This window comes from Patagioenas fasciata, chromosome 1 (genome assembly GCF_037038585.1).
Source record: "Patagioenas fasciata isolate bPatFas1 chromosome 1, bPatFas1.hap1, whole genome shotgun sequence".
NCBI classification, from domain to species: Eukaryota; Metazoa; Chordata; class Aves; order Columbiformes; family Columbidae; genus Patagioenas; species Patagioenas fasciata.
Window position 1 is genome coordinate 17,857,040 of NC_092520.1, and position 18,188 is coordinate 17,875,227.

Below are 18,188 nucleotides of genomic sequence, written 5' to 3' on the forward strand. Positions count from 1 at the left end.
GGCTTTAAAGGAAAGCTTCTTAAAGGCTATTGGAGTTGGAATTGGCTTTAACTTGCAAAGAATTGAATTTAATGTGTCCCCATTGCAACTGGAAATAGGGAAGGTATATAAGGAGACAAAAATGCTTCTGGATGGAGATGAAGAGGAGTGGACATTTGAGGTAAGAAATATTCAGATTTATTTTTTCAATAATGATAAACAGCCTGAAAACCATATGGTGGCATTGCAAATTTGATTATTTTTTTTTGTCAATTGTAGCTTCACACCTTTGTTCTGTATAACCACATTGTACTTATATCAGTAAAAACTTAGGATATAAATCCACAGCATTTTAAAGTATTTTTGGTGATTGCAAAACACCCCAGAGATACATTAATTATAATGGCTTTTTTTTTCTGTTCCTGGAGTATATTTCTCTTAGTCTATGAAATTCGTCCCAGGGTGTAGGGGAAGTTCACTGAAGTGTATTCAGACCTGACTTCTAAACAGTGTCTAACTTTCTAAAATTCTTCATTAGCTGGTCTAGAATGGGACTAGTGATTAATCAACCCCATTAGTTAGTGTTTATGTTAAATGTTTGAAGTGGAGGAGGTGTCTTCGTCTCCTTTGGGTTTCTTACTTCTTGTCCATACAAGCTGGTAGAAACGTGCTTTTGTGGATTTGGAGTTAGTGCACTGATGGCTGTTGTCTGTGGGAATGGAGAGATGCAAAAGACTTGTCTTTGCTTAATTGGAACATTAATTTGTGCTCAATCTTTTCTCTGAATTTTGGGGTTTTGTTTGGTTTTCCTTCTTGAAAGTTACTGACACTTATCACTAAAACATGTATCCTGTTAGATTTGGTAGAAAATGATCAATAGCATCTAATTTAGAGTGTAGAACTGATAGGGACATAGTTTAGTGGTGGACTTTGTAGTGTTAAGTTAATGGTTGGACTTGATGACCTCAAGAGTCTTTTCCGACCTACATGATTCTGTGATTCTGTACAATGATCTCAAATTATTTAATTACCCTCAAAAATCAAGTTAAAAAAAAATCTTAATACCATTTCTCTACACCTCAGAGGGATTTTCTGCCAACCACTTAAAACAAAGGAAGAAATGCAAATGAGATTGTGACTTTAAAATTGTGTGTAAAGGGCACTTTGTTCCAATTTGCTCTAAGTTTGTGCAGCTGGTATATAGCTGACTAGCAATTCAAAGTACACATACATTGCAATTTCACAAAGAAGTCAAGCGCACTTTTCAGTAAGAGTATGCAGTTTCCATTGCACATTTACATTTTGAAAATAGCTACATAGTTGGTGGCAGCTGTTCCAGTAGAGCTTGTCTAAATGACAAATTTCTGGTGTATGCTTGTTTTGTGTAGTATACAAACTGCATATATCATGTGCATGTAGTAAAAAAGAATGTAGGTACCAGTAACATTTAACTTGAACCATAAGCTGGCCTTTTCGCAGTTTGTTCTTTTCAGCATTTCCAGCCATGTTTGGTTTTATGTTATTTTAAAAGTCTACCCATACTAAATCAGCCATCGTAGTCATATTGCCATACGCTCTAGGAATTGAATATGTAATAAAATTCACTGTTATAGAATTATAGACTGGCAAAAGAAAGTCTTAGAAGAGACTGTAACACCTCTTGTAATAGAATGCTTTCTTTATTAATACTAACAGTGGACCATTGTCAAGGAAGCATCTACCTCTTTTGATTGACTTCTAGAACTCCTCATTTTTATCTTTGACATGTCTGTGGTCGATTGATGAAAATAGCCTGAAGATGATGTAGATAGCTCCCTGTATTACTTAAATGCTTTGTGATTATTTGATTTTTCCTTATTACTTAGTAATTACTCCTAGAAGCTTAATGTAACTTTTGCCTGAGGAATGTCTCCTCTTTGATACTTGCCCCCCTGCTTCCCAAGAGCACAACCTTATAACAAGGCATATGGGAGTATTTCATTTTTATTATTATTATCAAGTTTAACTTAAATACAAGCTCAATTGGAGTATGATATCATTTAAATATCAACACTTATTAAAATGAAATTGAAAAAATAATTAGTTTTTCAGTAACCAATCTGCAGCTGAAAATTAAGCATCACTTTTTTGTCTTCTCCCAAGTTTCTATAATTTTGTGCTGGTTTTCTTACTTACAAAAGTCTCTTCTTGTTCCATTATTTGCCCTTGAGCCTAATTCTTGAAACAGTTTAACTGAAAACGCTAATTGTGAGAAATTTTGGAGAATCACCCAAGAGATGTGATTGAGAATCTCCTGTATGTCTGCATACTACTGGTATAGTATTTTCTTTGTGTTCCCTGTTGTGCAGGGTTTGCTTGAGTGGACTTTTTCTATCAGATAAAAAACTATAATGATCTCCCAATTTTGCTTTTCAGATCTGCCTATGTCGTTATGATAAGAGATGATTGAAGAGAGCAAAACTGTTTAAAATCCAATTAGTGCATATTGTGGATTGTCTTATCTCAGTTTTAAAGATAGTCTAATTTACAAAAAACAGAAGAGAGAACTAAAGAGGATTTTACCCACTTAAATTACAGAATATATTCTGAAATCTCCTTCAGAAAGTACCATGTGATGTGAAAGAAAAAACAAACTTAAAAGCACAAAGACAAGAAAAATATCTACCACCTTATACTTCTCATGACAAAAAGGTCAAGAGAAATACTGGTGAATCAGAGCAAATCAAAGTTGACACTGTTCAGACACCCTGTAGCTGTTCACAAGAGCAAAGCCTGGTCATGTTGAAGAAAGAATTTTCTGTGAACATTAAAAAATATATATATTTCTGTTATTTCTTTCTAAATATCAAATGAACTACCTAGTTGTGTGGTTGACTGTTTGTTGTCCCTTTAACAAGGGTTTGGTTTCATTAGAAATGTCTTTGCCCTCCTCCACTCTTCATTTATTTTTGAGCCTGAATAGAAGGCAGTAGCTCAGAAACAGCCTTTGTTGTTTGATCTTGATGGATCGGTTTAGCTTTAGGCGCTTGTTTTCATACAGAACTCTAGAGATTGCTGCTCAGATTCCCTCCAACTGGAAGGAGTAGGAGAAAAAATACAGTAAAACTTCATTTAAAAACATAAATTTAATTTTAAGATATGTCTGATACACTATTTGTGTCAGAGAGTTAATGTAGGATGGGGTCATTACTCTGATGATGATGATTATTATTATGAGTAATTCTATATGCTCCATTGACTTTCTTTGGAGAAAATAAACTTAGAAAAGTACTTTTTATTTTTAATAAAAGTGAAAGAAGTTGATAACAAGGCAAATATTATAATCCAAATAGTTTATAATATCAGATCCACTACACATATAAACGTGTGGAAGAAAAAAATCCTTGTTACTGATTTGCAAAATGTTAAGTGTGTTCATGACTCTTATTTGTCCCAGTTTTGTAAAGTTAATCAGAAGGAATGGCTGGATAGCACTTATTGGAATCAATGTTGAAGAAGAATCTTAAATGAGACATAAGATATTCTTCTTTTGGTGCCTACCTTAATTTTGGATATAACAATTTATAAAGGAAGGACCCGATTTATCCTAAACCTCTCTCGGGGATAAAGAATGACCTGGCATCACTGCTGCTGTGTTGTCATGGTTTAACGCCAACCTGCAACTAGAACCATATGCTGCTTGCTCACCCCTCCCCTGCCTCTGGTGGGATATGGAGGAGAAATCAGGAAACTAAAGGCAAAACAGTTTAACAGAACAGCAAAAAGGGAGAAGATAAGCAGTAACAACGACAACAATGAAAGAACATACAAAGTGAGGGAATAGACAACGCAATCACTCACCATGCAGTAACACCCATGCACAGTCTGCTCCTGAATCACACTCCCCCTGGCAGCAGTTGCAAACAGTGGTCCAGTGCCACTGATCACAGAATCACAGAATGGTTGGGGTTTGAAGGGACCTCTGGAGATCATCTAGTCCAACCCACCTGTTAAAGCAGGTTCACCAGAGTAGGTCACACAGGAATGTGTCCAGGTGGGTTTTGAATGTCTCCAGAGAAGGAGACTCCATGACCTCTCTAGGCAGCCTGTTCCAGGGCTCTGGCACCCTCAAGGTAAAGAAGTTTCTCCTTATATTCAGATGGAACCTCCTGTGCCCATTGCCCCTCATGCTATTGCTGGGCATCACTGAAAAGAGTCTGGTCCCATTCTCATGACACCCACCCTTAAGATATATATTTATATTAATATTATTTATTATTATTGTTAAGATATATAAACACTGATGAGATCCCCTTCCAGCCTTCTCTAGGCTGAACAGATCCAGCTCTCTCAGTCTCTCCTCATAAGAAAGATGCTCCAGACTCCTCATCATCTTTGTAGCCCTCTGCTGGACTCCCTCCAATAATTCCTTGTCCTTCTTGAACTGGGGAGCCCAAAACTGGACACAGTACTCCAGGTGCGGCCTCTCCAGGGCAGAGTAGAGGGGGAGGAGAAGCTCCCTCCACCTGCTGGTCACTCTCCTCCTAATGCACCCCAGGTACCACTGGCCTTCTTGGCCACAAGAGCACATTGCTGGCTCATGGTCAACCTGTTGTCAACCAGAACTCCCAAGTCCCTTTCTGCAGTGTTGTTTTCCAGCAAGGCCACACCTAACCTGCACTGGTGCCTGGGGTTATTCCTCCACAAGTGCAGGACCCTACACTTGCCTTTGTTGAACTTCATTAGGTTCCTGAAAGGGCAAAAATTCAGACCACACTTTGCACTTGAAACATGCTTGCACTTCCTGTCCTGGAGAAAACAAAGAGCATTCCAGACCTTGGCAACTCCCCACCCAGTGAATTCCTCCAAGCAGTGGGAGATCCTTCCCCCAACCAGCCTCTCAGTTTTATACTGAGCATGACCTAACATGGTACTGAATATCCCTTCACTTAGTTTGGGTCAGTTGTCCAGGCTGTGTCCCCTCACAGCTTCCTGCAACAATTAACCCTGTCCCAGCTGACCCAGCACATGCACAAATAATCATTTGCCTTTTTATCACGACAAATATTTGCTTGGTTTCTCTATATGCGAACACATTATCTCCAGAATACGAATTTTAAACTGAGATTATCTGTGTCAGTTCGAAACGTATTTAGTGATTGGTGTTGGTGTGTGACTGTAATGGAGTCTTTCACCAGCAGTAAGAGAAGTTAATCCTGTTGTCAGAAATAAAAAGGAATTATTTTTTTTTTTACTTCTAAGACGGTCTAATCCAACTACATTCACCCAGGAGTCAGTTCTGCTGGCTGGGAAGGCACAGTTTCCTCGTAAGCTGTCTGTTGTTTAGTGAATCCAGAACAATTTGAATCCCAGACACATCATTCTGCTGAGCCTTTGAATTGAGGTCATTATAAGTCTCAGTGTGCCTGTAGCTTGATCAGTTCTAGTAATGCTTTGGTTATTATTTTTTTAACAATTTGCAGTCTTCAACTCTAGTAAAGGAATGGAAAACCTAGTAAAATACTTCCTAGTAAGTAGACCTGTAGATCTTGAAGTAATGGGAAATACCATTTACTGCAAATTTGTTAGTGTTTCTCATGTGTATTAAATGTATCTCCTAATCTATAACAGACAGAATTGAAAGAGTCATTTTCTTACTAGTGCTTTGCAGAAAGGTAAAACAACAGGAATTTGATGTTTTAAGTAGTTGAGAGAGACAAAGTCCTCAATCTGTCAAATAGGGACAGTAGTTTTAGTGCTGAAGACACCCACATCTTTGCCAGTAACATCCCCTAACCTTATATTGCTACTACACATGATGAGAGCACCTGATGTCTTGGCTGAGTTGTGTCGAGTAGATATGAGCGAAGCATCTTGGCCCCCCCCCCCTCCTTTTCTCTTTTTTTTTATTTTAATATACTGGGCTGTTCGAGGATCACAGAAATGGTATCTTTGCAACTGAAATGTTTGGAAAATACTATATAGTAGATGAAGTATAGTAGAGAAGCCTAATTCAGACTGATAACATTGTTTAAAAAGACATTTTGCTTAAATTCAAAAGTGAGGGGGATAAGGCAACAAGCAAACAGAAGAACATAATGATGCTTTCTTGATAATCATGCACTTGTTTTGTTGGAAAAGACCTGTAAGATCATTGAGTGCAACTGTTAACTGAACACTGCCACAGTAAATCCTCGAAGGGTATCTTCACCCTTGAACTCTCCAACCAAACTGCTAAAAAGGACTATTGATTTTGAATGTCATTATTTTAAAGTATTTTAAATTATATTCTGCTATTGTTCTAAACCATGTTCTAAACATTTGAATGGTCTTTGCTGGAAACAGAGCAAAGAAAATGCATTTACATTGCCTTTTTTTATCTTTACTAGGAAACCCGGTTAGATGACCATCATCATGTTGCAGTGGCTCTTGGGAAACAGGAGAGATTTGGACAGAAGCATTCTGATGTAAGAAATTATGAAGTATTTTCAGGTTTTGGTAACTAATCACTTGAACATAATCTTAATCTGATGCTGTAGCTAAAAATGTGTTAACTCGGATGTAGGGCCAAGGAGAAAACTTACCTTAAGCACAGCATTAACCAGATTGCTAGTGAAGTGTTACTTCTAGTTCTGTTGTGCCTGTTTCAGGAAAAGTCTGGGAAGGAGAAATTGTTTCAGTGTCAGATCTGGAATGTATGTGTTAACAGTGTTCAGTGTGTTCAAGGGAAGATTAAGTGATTTTTGTCACAGCCTGTTAGTACTCATGTGGGAAGGGTGGTTTTCACAGAGGGAAATGGAGACAGTGAACCAGTCTGGGCTGCTAAACTGGTACAGCACCTCATCAAGCTGATTTTAATGGGGGACTGTCAGTGCATGTGTCCCAGAACAGATCCATTTCTCAAACACCATTATGACAAGATAACCCTTGAGACATGCAGCAGCAACCAACAGATGGGAAGAACAGCAGTGTTAGTCTTCATTCCATGTGGTCTCTCTATTGAGAGAAGCAACAAAGCTACTTAAAAGTTTTTCAGGATTTTCTGTGTAATTTAACAAAGGCCTGAAAATAGCAATAAAAGTGAAATCTGAGGCAGACTGGCAAGTAGTAGCTGAGATAACTAGACAGTCGGCAAAGTGTGACAAATTGCCAGGTTTGTCTGTGGTGTTTTAGTTGCTCACAAGAAAATGGGTTTTCTGTAATTTAAATACAAAGATTCTACCAGGAACTAGAAATAAATCAGTATATGAATGGATAAAAGTATGGAAGTCATGGTCATAAAGTCAGAGTCAGGGTTCATGGATAACACAAAAAGGCAGACCTTTAACTAGTATTGATTAGGGTTTTTTTTTTTAAAAAAAAAAAAAAGGAAGTATAAATTACCTTTGAGGATTTACTGTGGTAAATCAGTGCTCAAATAGTCTTTAGGAAAATATGTGCAATCTATTTGACAGGGCATACTCAAGTTTGCAGTGGGGCTACATATCATCCCTTTGCAGGAATACTGATAATTGTCAGTTTGAGATGAAAAGAAGGAGGCCATTATTTTAAAGACAATTACCTAAGTATTCTACAAAAAATTGGGGATTTTACAGTGTTGACCTTCACCATCACTGCCACACACCTTAAAATTATCATAGAAAGAATGGCCATGGTATCGAGAGTTATGATGGAAAGTATTTGAATCAAGAAAAATCTCAAAGGCATACTTGTCCACTGACTAAATTTTTGATGACCTAAATTTTATTAGCTCTATTAACTAAAAAAAAGGTCATTTTAAATAGGACAAGTGAGTGTTCTGTGACTCCCCAATATGGAAACGAAGTGCCTCTTCAGGAGTCCTTCTAACAGGAATGTGGAGGAAATAAATGTGACCTCGGCTCTTACAGAACTGTGCAAAAGGATTCTATGTGTTGCTAGATGTGTTGAGAGGAAAAGGTGTTCTTTATCTTAGTTCAAAAAAATTGAGTGTGTAGACATTATGCATTTGCTTCAGGATGTTAGTGCTTGTTTCTGTTCCCTCTCTGCTATCACAAGAGTAATTCATCATGTCCTGTTTCCAGAACATGTACTTTGAGTGAGCTTTCTTCCCAACCTGAAGTACCTACAATTCACAGGAAAAAAGCAATCTTTACTTTAAAGTACCATAATTTAAGTTCTCTAGTGTCAAGAATCTTAACAAAATGTCTACTAGTGATTGCTGTGTGCTTGAAGATACAGAACATTTATCTACACTCTTAGCTAGATTTAGACAGTTATCTGAGATGGGTCTCAGCTAAAGATGTCCGAGTTTATAATTTTTTTATAATTCCTCTGTGGGCTATAAAATATCTTTTCACGGAATCACAGAATGGTTGGGATTGGAACAAAACTCTGGAGATCATCCAATATTTTCTTTCTTCTTCAGTAAGCAATGTGTAGTTTAAACTGGACAGGGAATATTGCAGGAAGAAAACTGAGATTTATTGATTCATGTAATGTCTATTCTCCTTAGGTATGTTCCATGGAGCCTAACCAACCACAGTTTACATTATTGACTTTCGAAGATTTAGTTGCATCTGGTATTCCAGTGGCACCTGAGGATTCTGCATATTGGGATAACTTTTGTTCAAAGCAGGAGAGTCCAATGAAACAAAATTTACATTTAAGATAAGAATACTTATAAGAAAAAGAAAATTATCAAAGTCTTTATGTTGTTACTCTATGTAAACAGAGTGTGGGAATAAGTGTGTGTGTGTAAATTAGTCATGTTTTTCCTTATTTAAACTAACAGTCTGATTTTTCACCTTTTTAAAATTACCATTGTTTATTAATATCTTAAGGAATATGCTTGTTTCCTCACTGAAGGAATTCTGAGTGAGAAGTCTAATCTGGCCACATGCTTTTTTGCTTCTTCATGTCTGTGGTTCTTGCACTTGAGTAATTACCCATGCAAAGAACAGGGAACAGAGCTACAATAACATTGTTAATTAGTCAACAACTGTTTAATACGTAAAAATGTGTTTCTATACTTCATTTATGCTGAATTTTAAATTATAATACTGCCTTTTCTCTTACAAAAATAGTAGTTTTATTCTCAGATGGGGGAATTAAAGCCAGAAGAATTGGTACAAATCCTTCTGCTGTTACTGTATGGGACGTTTGTACAACGCTTTGTGTAACAGCAGGCTGAAGAAGTCTGAATCTTAGTAGTCTTGGAACTACATCTGTGCAAAACTAGTTTGAGACAGGGAATTAATGTGTAAGTATTTCATATCGTTTTTACTTGCAATCTTTATTTGAAGCTTCCGGTGTGTAACTTAGGGGTTGATTTTTAGCTCTTCTTTTTGTATTTTTTGTCTCAGCAATATATGTAAGCCAAACAGCAGTTCAGTTTTCCTCCACTTACGTTTACATCTCTACTACCCTAGACACTAAGTCATGTGGGAGGAACAAACAAACATTATTTACTTTTTTTCCAAATAGTCTGGTAACAGATATTTGAAGACAGAATATTTTATTGTCTTACAGTAAATTAAAACTTCTGAAGATCTGTAGATCTTGAGTGTACTTTTAGAATATTTTGTATTCTTTTTCAAAACAAATCCTATTTTGTGCCATTGCTTCTCACTTTTCTTCTAGAAGTCATAAGTACATTATGGTCAATCTAAATGTAAAGAAACATATTGAACGGAGTGAGTCATACTGAATGAAAGGATTTTCACAACTAAAAAGAGTTCATTTCTGTCCTACAGTTAAACATAGATCTTCGGTGAATTTGGGTTTGTGTACAACTTGGCTGCCCTCTGTATTCTGACTAAAGGAGAATCTACTCATAGTGTAACCGTTGAAGCTATGCCTTCTTACAAAGATTAATAAAAGTTTTACAAAAATTGATAAAAGATTTACAGAGAGAAGGATATACAAGCTTTTGGAGTTTTGCTGTAGATAATTCCAAATTCAAATAAGAGTGTGAAACTTTCCTACTTCAACGAGTTCTGATTAATATTTTGTTTCTATTTGAATGACTCTCCTCTTGCATGCTAATCATAGTTATCATTGTTTTTGGTGTTTTGCTTTTTTTCCTCCAAAATTACAAATCAGCGAAGCAGTGACTCTTCTCTCCAAACTCCACAGGGGTTAAATTAGATGTTCAGTAACTTCAAATTTGAAGTTAACAGAAATACAGAGTAATTTCTATACAGATTGTAAGTCAAGTATTCCAGACTGGTTTAAGTGAAATATAACTCCGTATAAATAATTGGAACTCCATGGAGGCCAGAAAAGGCTATTCAGTGGATATTTAATGGTATCACTTACTGGGGTAGAATATTCTTAACTGACTCAGTTGACTCTATTTTATTCTGTTTTACCCAAAGTGCACTGTAGTGCCAGATGGGCAAATACATGAAGGTGCTTAAAAGCTGAGATAACTAGAAGTATTGCCAAACTGAAAGAAAGGACTCGTTCTGCCATGGTTTTGGAAAGTCTGTAGAATAAGGAGGCCTCTTCAGAGGATGTGGGTCTGGAGGGTACTGAGCTTCGTGGCTGGCTGGCTGTTAACTGGTCCAGTACACGCCAGTTGTCACCAGTCACTGAGGATGCCATCAACTGTAGCTGTACCAACCAGTTTAAATTGCCAACTTTTTTGCTGGGAAAATGAATTAACTGCAAATATGGGGTGAGATGAAGAGGGCATTTCCAGATCTAGATTTCTGGGGATAAAGGAACTAATTTCATGGTAAGATGAGTTATTTTTGCCTGGGGACAGTGTCTCAAAACAGATTTTTTTTTTTTTTTCCTCTCATTGGAAAGAGTTTTACAAGTATTAATGGAATTATTTATAATATTGTGCTTGCATGTACTTAGAGGAGAAAGCAATTTTGTTAAATTAGAAAATTATACTTGGTTTGCTTGCCATGAATATGATAATTTTCAGGCATATATCTAATTAGAAAGGTTGACAAAGGAGTTTGTTTTGGTTAGCTTTCCTTGGAATGAAAGCATAGTTTCTAGCAGTCCAGACAGAATCATCTAGAAGATGGCAGTTCTTCACATTATTATTTTTTTTCATGTCTTTGAATTACACTGAGCTATTTGAAAAATAAGATTAATCTCTTTTTTTTGACCTTAGGTAACAATAAGGTTAGGTGATGGTAATGCCTTGTGAAGAGCCACTCAAGTCAGGTTGTTTAATGTCAGTGCAAATGGACAGAATTTTTACACTTGCTTTTAGCACTGTGGGAAAGAGCAGCTGTATAGTTATGGAATTATCAGCTAAAAGCATGCTGCTAAAAGGGCAGCAAGATACTCTTGACTCTTTATGAATATGAATGTTCCTTCTTAAAGTCATCAGAATATTATTCTAGGCATCTGGGTTCTGTGGGCACATGTATTGAAATAAATGTTGTTAACGTACAGCTAAATTAATGTAATCTCACTGTTTTAATATTTATTTATTTTTTATTCCACCACTCCACTTTCCCTTATGTAAAAGTTGGCCATAGAACTGGCTTCCTTTGCATTTCCTCAGAATACAGTATTAATGTCCATAGTTTCTCGTAGACGTCCTGGTCCAGCACAGCTCCAGCTTCCCTCACGAACTCCAGTTGTTGTCCCAGTCCGGTGCAGATGAGCTGACCTTTGCTGGTCTCCCATCACTCTTCTATCTGCAAGAAATTTCCCAGTTGCCTTTGGATTCCTTCTTTAGAGCTCCCAATCCTTTATCTGCTTTCTTTTCTAAATACTGCCCTAGACATGACTGTATCACATACTTGGATCCTAAAAGTTAAGCAGCTGCAAAAAACACAAGCTCTGCTCCACATGAGCCTTTTTCAGCAGGGGTGTGACTGGGTAGTCTTTTTCCCTACTGAGCAGGACTGACCAGTTTCCTGGTTCCTCCAAGTGTGGGTTTAGGTCTTTGATCAGATCCACTGCCCTGGGCTGTGGACCAACCCAGTGTTTCTGAGGAGTAGCTGTTAACATTGTCTGACCTAAACATTCTTTAAAAAGTTTTTTAAAGTTTTGGTCTTCAGTGAACAGATTGTCAAAAGTGAATAAATGTGGTTAGTTTGGACATATTATCATGTTTAAACCTTTGTGTATCTTGTAAAAAAATTGTTAGAGTGGATTAGGAATTTCAGGGGATAAAACTGTTTGAGATAATTTGCGGCTGTGTGACAAGAGACTGAGGCCGTTTGATGTGAAAATCTGTAACTTTGAAAAGTGGATCATAGGAATTTGCTCTTTGTCTTTCACGAAGACTGTAAATCTGTACAACAAATATATTATTACTATATAATGGGATCAAATGCACTGATATTAGTCAAATGTACTAATCTTAGACAAGAAATCATAGATGTAGCAGCAGAAATAATGTAAATGTGCTTGTACTTGGAAACATCCTGGCAACAACTAGCCTTTAAACAACCATCTTTACCCAAGACATTCCAATAAACCCATGATCTGCAAGGAAAATCAAGATAGGATGGAAAAGACAGCTATACAAGTGAGCGTAGACAGTATCTTTTTTTCGGAGCTTTACAAGGTTATAGTGCTACAGTCTACAAATAAAATAAGTGGTACTTGGGCAGGATTGACCAAGTCTAAACCAGTGATTCAGACCTCCCTCCTTAACTGCTGCCTCATTCAGCAGGTGGCTGGACTTGCTAATTTACGCTTCATATTCTTCCAGAATACAGATATTTTGGATTGCTCTACACTGTATAGAAAATGTAAGCATCAAAATAAATTCTAAATTCTACTTAAGAGCTGACATTTTAAAAGTTTTTTTCAAAAAGTCACTTTTTGTAATATGTTATTTTCTTGTGCTGTACATAAAGGTTTTTTTTATTGCCAGATACTATGTATGACTTGTATTTCTGCTAAGATTGAATGTAATTTCTTTATTGAAATATAAAGTGTTCTATTTTGTGTTTGTGTTCTTGTTTTGTGTTGTCTGTCTGGTTCTACCGTTCTCGGGTATTTTTTTTATCTCACTATTGTTTATATCCAGACATAGATGTGATTGCTGAAACACTTGCCTAACACTCCTTTGTTATTTTTGAAACAATTATTGGGAGCACAAAGCTGTGTGCTCATAGTGACATCCTTTAGATGTATCCTGAAGCAAAGGACTGGGCCAACTGTCTGTTCTCTGGCACTTCTATAAGATGAGGTGTGTTCAAGTCTTTCTTAGGGACAAAGACACTCCCAGTTTTCTTCCTGCAATTTTAATTTAATAATGTGCAACCTAGTTTCTTGACATAACTATGACACAATGCATATTTTGTGTTAAGAGTGAGTGTGTTGTTATTAGGTCTAAATTTCAATAGTGTGAAAGTTAATGCTTGTAGGAAGATAACTGTTTTCAACAACAAGGCTACAGTGTTGCATAGTATTACTTAGACGAGTAAAATTTCTGAAGAAATTTTAGGAACTATGTTGTAGAGCACAAAGGTTCTTTATGTTGTAGCAGGAGCTTATTCACAGAGAAAAAGCACTGTTGCGTGCACAAGTGTTTTCTATAAAACCCTTGAAAAACGTTTTGGATTTGTAAGTGATGTTAACAGTAAGAAAATGGGTATTTCAGTTGAAATGCATCTTTGATCCGCCAACATCTGGAGATCCCCCCTCACCTTTATTTCTACTTTACAAAGCAGCGAAGCAGCACTGTCGTATAGCTACTCAATAGCCACCTTATAAAAATGTCTTCATACCACAAATAGAAATGTATCTGCAATAAATGTGTATAATCTGTTAGGAAATAGTTTGCATCACTACTAATGACTGAATAACTTAATACATTTTGATATATTTTAAAGCTGCCTTTTTATGTTTTTAGTGGCTCTCAGCCCAATAGGCAAAGGAGCAGTTTGGGCCATGATACATCTAGTTGTCACATCCAGCTGGTTCTACGTATAACTAGTGAAGTCTGATTCTTCCAACTGAAGTAGGTGGGAGCTTCTAACAATTAAGTTCTAGCCAGTGGCTACTGCAAAGCACATGAGCTGTGGTGGCAACCAGGTGCAAACCCCCAACTTTTTATTCTGTTGGAAAGTCTTACTCAAGTGCTAATTTCAGGCTTCCATTCCTTTTTTCTTGGCTGCTAAGAATCTTCCTGAGTGGTAACCCTGCCTGTGTCAACCTACAACCTGCTGATGAAATTTTTTTCTGAAAAGGGGATATGTTTTCCTTATGCGGAGGAGGATTCTGTAGGAGTTTCTACCTTTTAATCGAAGTTGTAATCTTCTGAATAAAGAATTTTAAGTCATTGGTTTGCAGATGTGCTCGAGGCAAGTTTACTATCTACCGATCTGCCACCAAAAAAAAAAGATTTGGTCCTACTGAAGGCAAGGATTTTATTTGTTTAAGTTCCAAGCTTAGAAATGCTGTGTATTAAGTGTACCTAAACAGTTCGCTAGACTGCTTCTCAAATATATCCTGGGGATTTTGGGGTGCCCATCGAATGTCCTGAGCAGGCTGATGGCAGGAAGCTCATGCCAAGGCTCCCAGCATGAGAGGCAATGCCAGGACTATGTATAATACCAGAACTTGGAAGGACAGATAGAGGTTTGGTAAATGGTAACGTTCTTACAAATGGCAAAACTCTAAAGGGGTGGGTTTTTTTCCAGGTTCGTATTTTTAGGTTTTGGTAGTTATGTTGTAGATGTATAAAGTCTTTCACTTTGGATTTGTTATTACCCCGTGGAGTTATCCAGGCACTTGAGTCTTGTCAGATATTCCACACAGGCACTGAGATTTTGATTGCATTGGGATCTGAGGACTTAGCTCAGTGTGATTGCTGTTGGCAGACTTGCCTTTTTTTTCTCTCTGAATAAGCTGGGGCATCAATTCTGTCCCGTTTCTGCTTGTGTCAGTGTGCCTTGTGCAGGGCCCACGATACCACAGGACCTACAACACACCTGCCTCAGGTGCTATTTGCTACAACAGCTTTTAATGGGGTAGTCCCAGCGTGCTGGCAGGTTATTGTCCATGAGCTGGCAAGAAAATGTTTTGGTATCATTACCAAAAACTGATGTAGTGTTTCCCTAGTAAATTAATTGAGAAGATGAGTAAAGGAATTGTATGTTAAGACTTTAATGTTGTACTGTAAATAATAAGGGGAAATGAATGTAAAAGACAAGCTAAAAGTATATTAATGCTAGCTTTTAACTCACAGAGATAAGTTCTTAGTTCTCCTTTGCTCTAAGGTCTCAAAGCGGCTGAAATTATGTCAATCCTCTTATTTGGATTTCTTTTTTTTCCCCTCAAGGTTAAATAGTAGTATCCATCTTACACACTTTCAAAGCTCCTGTTAAGATTTTCCAACTAGCTATGGAGTTTCTCTTCTCACCCTAGTTTAATGTTTCCAGCCTTGGTTCAGTGTTCTAGAAAATTGCTTTCCTTTAATCTTGAAATAATCTGAGGCTCACTCAAGTAGCCAGTCACATCCACTTGATCCAGGAGAATCACAGGACAGTTTGGGTTGGAAGGGACCTTCAAAGCTCATCCAGTCCAACCCCCTGCAATGAGCAGGGACATCTTCAACCAGACCAGGTTGCTCAGGGCCCCGTCCAACCTGGCCTTGGATGTCTCCAGGAATGGGACATCCATGACCTCTCTGGGCAACCTGGGGCAGTGTTTCACCACCCTCATTGTAAAAAAATTTCTTCCTCATGCCTAACCTGAATCTCCTCTCTTTTAGTTTAAAACCATTGCCCCTTGTCCTGTCATAACACGCCCTTCTAAAAGGCCTGTCCCCAAATCTCTGAGCAGCAGCAGAAAGCAGGAGCTCAGACAGCCCCTGAACTCATGTAGAGATCAGGCACTTGCCCGTTCTCCTGCCTCGTGTCCAGGACCCTCCATGCCCACAAGAAACCATTAACTGCCTGTACAGGGTATGTGTGTAGCCCCTTCCATGGGTACAGTGGTGCTAAGGGGTGTCAGAGGCTGGAGCCAGACAGTGCGTCTCAGATGTTCTCATCAAATCCATCAACAGAAGCAAGAGCTTGACAGAACTCAGGGCTTGGTCAGACCTGCTGCTCCCTGCACTGCCAGCAGCTGTTTGGTTGTTCAGTGTGACCCTGCTCTGCTCAGAGGAGGAAAGCACCTGCTTCTCTTGTAATACCCTGTTTCCCCAAAAATAAGACCTACCCCAAAAATAAGCCCTAGCATGATTTTTCAGGACTTTTGAGGATGCTCAAAATATAAGGCCTACTGCAAAAATAAGCCCTAGTTACAGTTCATTTAAAAAGTCAATTTAAATACTGTCTGGGCAGCTATACATGTAAAAAAGTAATAAGTTTCGGAGCAAAAATTAATATAAGACCCTGTCTTATTTTTGGGGAAACGGAGTGGCTCCTAAGCTGCCTCAATATTTCTTGAATTAACTCACGCAAGTGACCTGACGTCACTGAATATTGAACTCTGAATTGCATGATTGATAATAAGGTTTTTTGGGTTTTGTGTTTGGGGTTTTTTTTTGGTTGGTTGTTTTTTTCTTTTTTTCTTTTTCTTTTTCTTTTTCTTTTTCTTTTTCTTTTTTTTTCTTTTTTTCTTCTTTTTTTTCTTCAGCATTGAAGCTAATGCCTCTGCCCCATAAAGTTACTAATTGATATTCTCATCCTTGTTTGCAATTTTTGTCACAGTATCAATGTACAGCTGGGTTTGGCTTTAAGGCATCACAGATGACAAACCTAATAACCAGGGCAGAAGGGACTGCAGTGTTGAGGAAATGCAAAAAGACTAGCAAAAGTATGAATGATCTTTATAAATATGATTGCAGATTTTATTTGTCATTGCATGATACATATTGTATGCTGTATGTGTAATATATTAACAATATCATATATTATCTGTTATATAAGAATTTTATACATTTATTACATATATATTTATACATGTAGACTTTCATATCTATATACACACACTCTATAGAGTATTTTTCAGTTAAGGATAGGCCTGTGTTTTCCTCTGCAGTTTGTATAGGTGTCAATACCTATATATAGTTTAAAAAAAGCAGCTGTTATTTTTCATCGTAGTGTGGTGTTTGATATATTTCAGTGACTACCTATTAAAATTACTTTGAGTTTGCATTTGAAACAGCACGCAGGCAAAAATCTGAAAATACTACCTTGGAAATACTTTCTCCTGTAAATATATTGCATTTTCTCAGCTTCAGCAACACAGTCTTCTCTAATTTATCACTGCTGCCATCAGGTGAGTGGATTCTCAGCCCATGTATCAGCTACTTGTATAATACAACGTGTTCCGTATCCTCACTGAGAGCATTTGTGAAAGGTACAGTAAACTGCTTACTCAATGAGGTCACTGGACTCTTTGTAGGAGAAATGGAATTTTCCTGCATGTGTTAAGTTCAAACACTGTCTAATGAACAGAGAAATATTCTCAGCAAGCAGTGTTTACTACCTACATAAAAGCAGTTAATCTTCTGACAGTTTTGTGATCTACAATTAATTAGCTACCTATACAACATTAGGGAAATGTATTGGATTAATTTAATATAGTAAAATTTTATGTGGGTAAAGGTTGTGTACTTGCTTATACCATAATTGAAATTCTCATGTGAGTGAAAACAGCGTATTACAAAGAGACTGATCTTTCTGATATCATTGCTTCTGCCTAATTGCTTGTTAGGATCTTTAAATGGTTGGCTTTGTTAATTTAGAATGTTTTCCCTAAAGTGCAGTAGGATATTTGCATTTAAACTGGGGCAGTCAGGCAGCTCCTACTTGCAGAAATCATTGTTATCTCTCAGTCACCTTTCAGAATAAAAAGAGACAATAGCAAACTGCTGGTTGCAGTGAAAGCACATTGGTTTCACTTGGCTGGGGTAACCTCAGGTGTGCTGACCATAGAGTTCTGTAACGTTGGTCATTTAAATGCCTTTAAGTAACCAAAAAACAAGTTCTTCAGTTAAACGAGGGGAGAAAGTAATGTCGGTGAAGAAACTGTGTATGTGCCAGGAATTTTAACATGGATCTGATTTATCTATAAAACTTGATTTGGGGACTGCTGAAACAATGTGATAGAATGATTACGTTTTTTGATTTGGTTTGGTTTGGTTTGTTGTGGGGTTTTTTTTTGCCATGACAGCAGTTTGAGTGCAGCAATGATTGAGTTGTTGAGTTTGTATAAACAGCTTTCGAAAAGGAAATGAAAATGCAGTTGCATTAAAATTTAAATGTGATAACGCAAATATATCTGTTTCAACCACACAATGTGTTTTA

General features: G+C 37.3%; 1 protein-coding gene across 3 annotated transcripts in view; it reads left to right on the forward strand.

Annotated features, from left to right (window-relative positions):
• The window catches only part of AASDHPPT (aminoadipate-semialdehyde dehydrogenase-phosphopantetheinyl transferase), a 34,334-nt gene extending 21,462 nt beyond the window's left edge, over positions 1-12,872 (forward strand). For all 3 annotated transcript variants that reach the window (XM_071803718.1, XM_065831801.2, XM_065831810.2), the window contains exons 4-6: positions 2-160; positions 6,348-6,425; positions 8,453-12,872. In XM_071803718.1, coding sequence (XP_071659819.1) covers positions 2-160; positions 6,348-6,425; positions 8,453-8,611 — 396 coding nt within the window. In that variant the 3' untranslated portion in view covers positions 8,612-12,872. The remainder of the gene's footprint in view (position 1; positions 161-6,347; positions 6,426-8,452) is intronic.
• Positions 12,873-18,188: the final 5,316 nt, after the last annotated feature.